Source organism: Cyprinodon variegatus, unplaced genomic scaffold (genome assembly GCF_000732505.1).
Source record: "Cyprinodon variegatus isolate N-32 unplaced genomic scaffold, C_variegatus-1.0 Scaffold983, whole genome shotgun sequence".
NCBI classification, from domain to species: Eukaryota; Metazoa; Chordata; class Actinopteri; order Cyprinodontiformes; family Cyprinodontidae; genus Cyprinodon; species Cyprinodon variegatus.
Genome location: NW_015151436.1, coordinates 276674 through 277846, shown reverse-complemented (window position 1 = coordinate 277846; position 1173 = coordinate 276674). Strand labels below are relative to the sequence as shown.

The following is a 1173-nucleotide window of genomic DNA, read 5'->3' as shown; positions in this document are numbered from 1 at the left end:
CCAGAGTGTTGTTCAGCATGGGGGGGAGTAGAAAATGAAGGCTAATCATGTTTTGGGTGTACTATTCCTTTAGGCTGAGCTCAGCTGACCCGCAGCGCTGGAGCTTTGAACCCATTTTAAAGGTTGATGAATTAAAGACAGGCATCATTGCTGAGTCCTGCTTGTCTCGGACCTTCACTGAGCTCCATGGTTGTTCCTCTTAGATCTGCTCTGTGATTGGCTGAGAGCAGCAGCTCCGCCCACCATCACCATGGCTGCACAGTTTCTCTTCAGCATAATAATCTGGGTATTGCTTCTCCAGGCAGAGCAACCATGATGAAGTACATCCTGGTGACGGGCGGCGTCATCTCCGGCATCGGCAAAGGGATCATCGCCAGCAGCGTGGGAACAATCCTCAAGTCGTGCGGTCTGCGTGTCACGGCCATCAAGATCGACCCGTACATCAACATTGACGCCGGGACCTTTTCTCCGTACGAACACGGTAGGACGGGACCGGCGGCCTGCTCAGATTAGGCCGTGGAGCCGCAGGTTCTGATGGGTCGTCTTCTAATCTCCAGGTGAGGTGTTTGTGCTGGATGATGGCGGCGAGGTGGACCTGGACCTGGGCAACTATGAGCGCTTCCTGGACATCCGGCTGACCAGAGACAACAACCTGACCACGGGGAAGATCTACCAGTCAGTCATCACCAAGGAGAGGAGAGGAGACTACCTGGGGAAGACGGTTCAGGGTAAGGAACCGGCCAGAACCGAACCGTAGGAGGACCCTGGGATCAGGGTCATAACGTCTGACTCATTCCTACGGCAAGTCGGAAGGACACGATACAGGGAGTCCATTTTCCTCTTGAACAGCCGTAAAACTAAGAATCAGGGAGATGAGTTTATAGGAAGCGGTTCTGGTTCTGTACCGGGATCCTGGGGCAGCTGACCCGGTTAGTTCTCTTCTTCTTGCATATAGAGCTTCATCTAATAGACGGGAAGGCCATGAATGAGAAAACATTAAAGACCTTCAGATGATAGAGATCAATCATTTCTGACCTGTAATCAGACCTGGATCCACATCTGCTAGAACTGATGGACCTTCAACTAAACTCCCACAATCCTTTGCTGCATCATATGCTCAGCCGCACTCTGCAGCTGGATTATAGCCTGTTAAAACAAATAAAGGGATCATGT

The 1173-nt window shown here is 51.5% G+C and overlaps 1 protein-coding gene across 1 annotated transcript in view; it reads left to right on the top strand.

The window, feature by feature from the left end:
- ctps1 (CTP synthase 1) overlaps nucleotides 1-1173 on the top strand; it is a 12353-nt gene that overhangs the window by 2346 nt on the left and 8834 nt on the right. The window contains exons 2-3 of the mRNA XM_015399038.1: nucleotides 302-481; nucleotides 558-728. Of these exons, the coding sequence (XP_015254524.1) occupies nucleotides 313-481; nucleotides 558-728 (340 nt within the window). The 5' untranslated portion in view covers nucleotides 302-312. The remainder of the gene's footprint in view (nucleotides 1-301; nucleotides 482-557; nucleotides 729-1173) is intronic.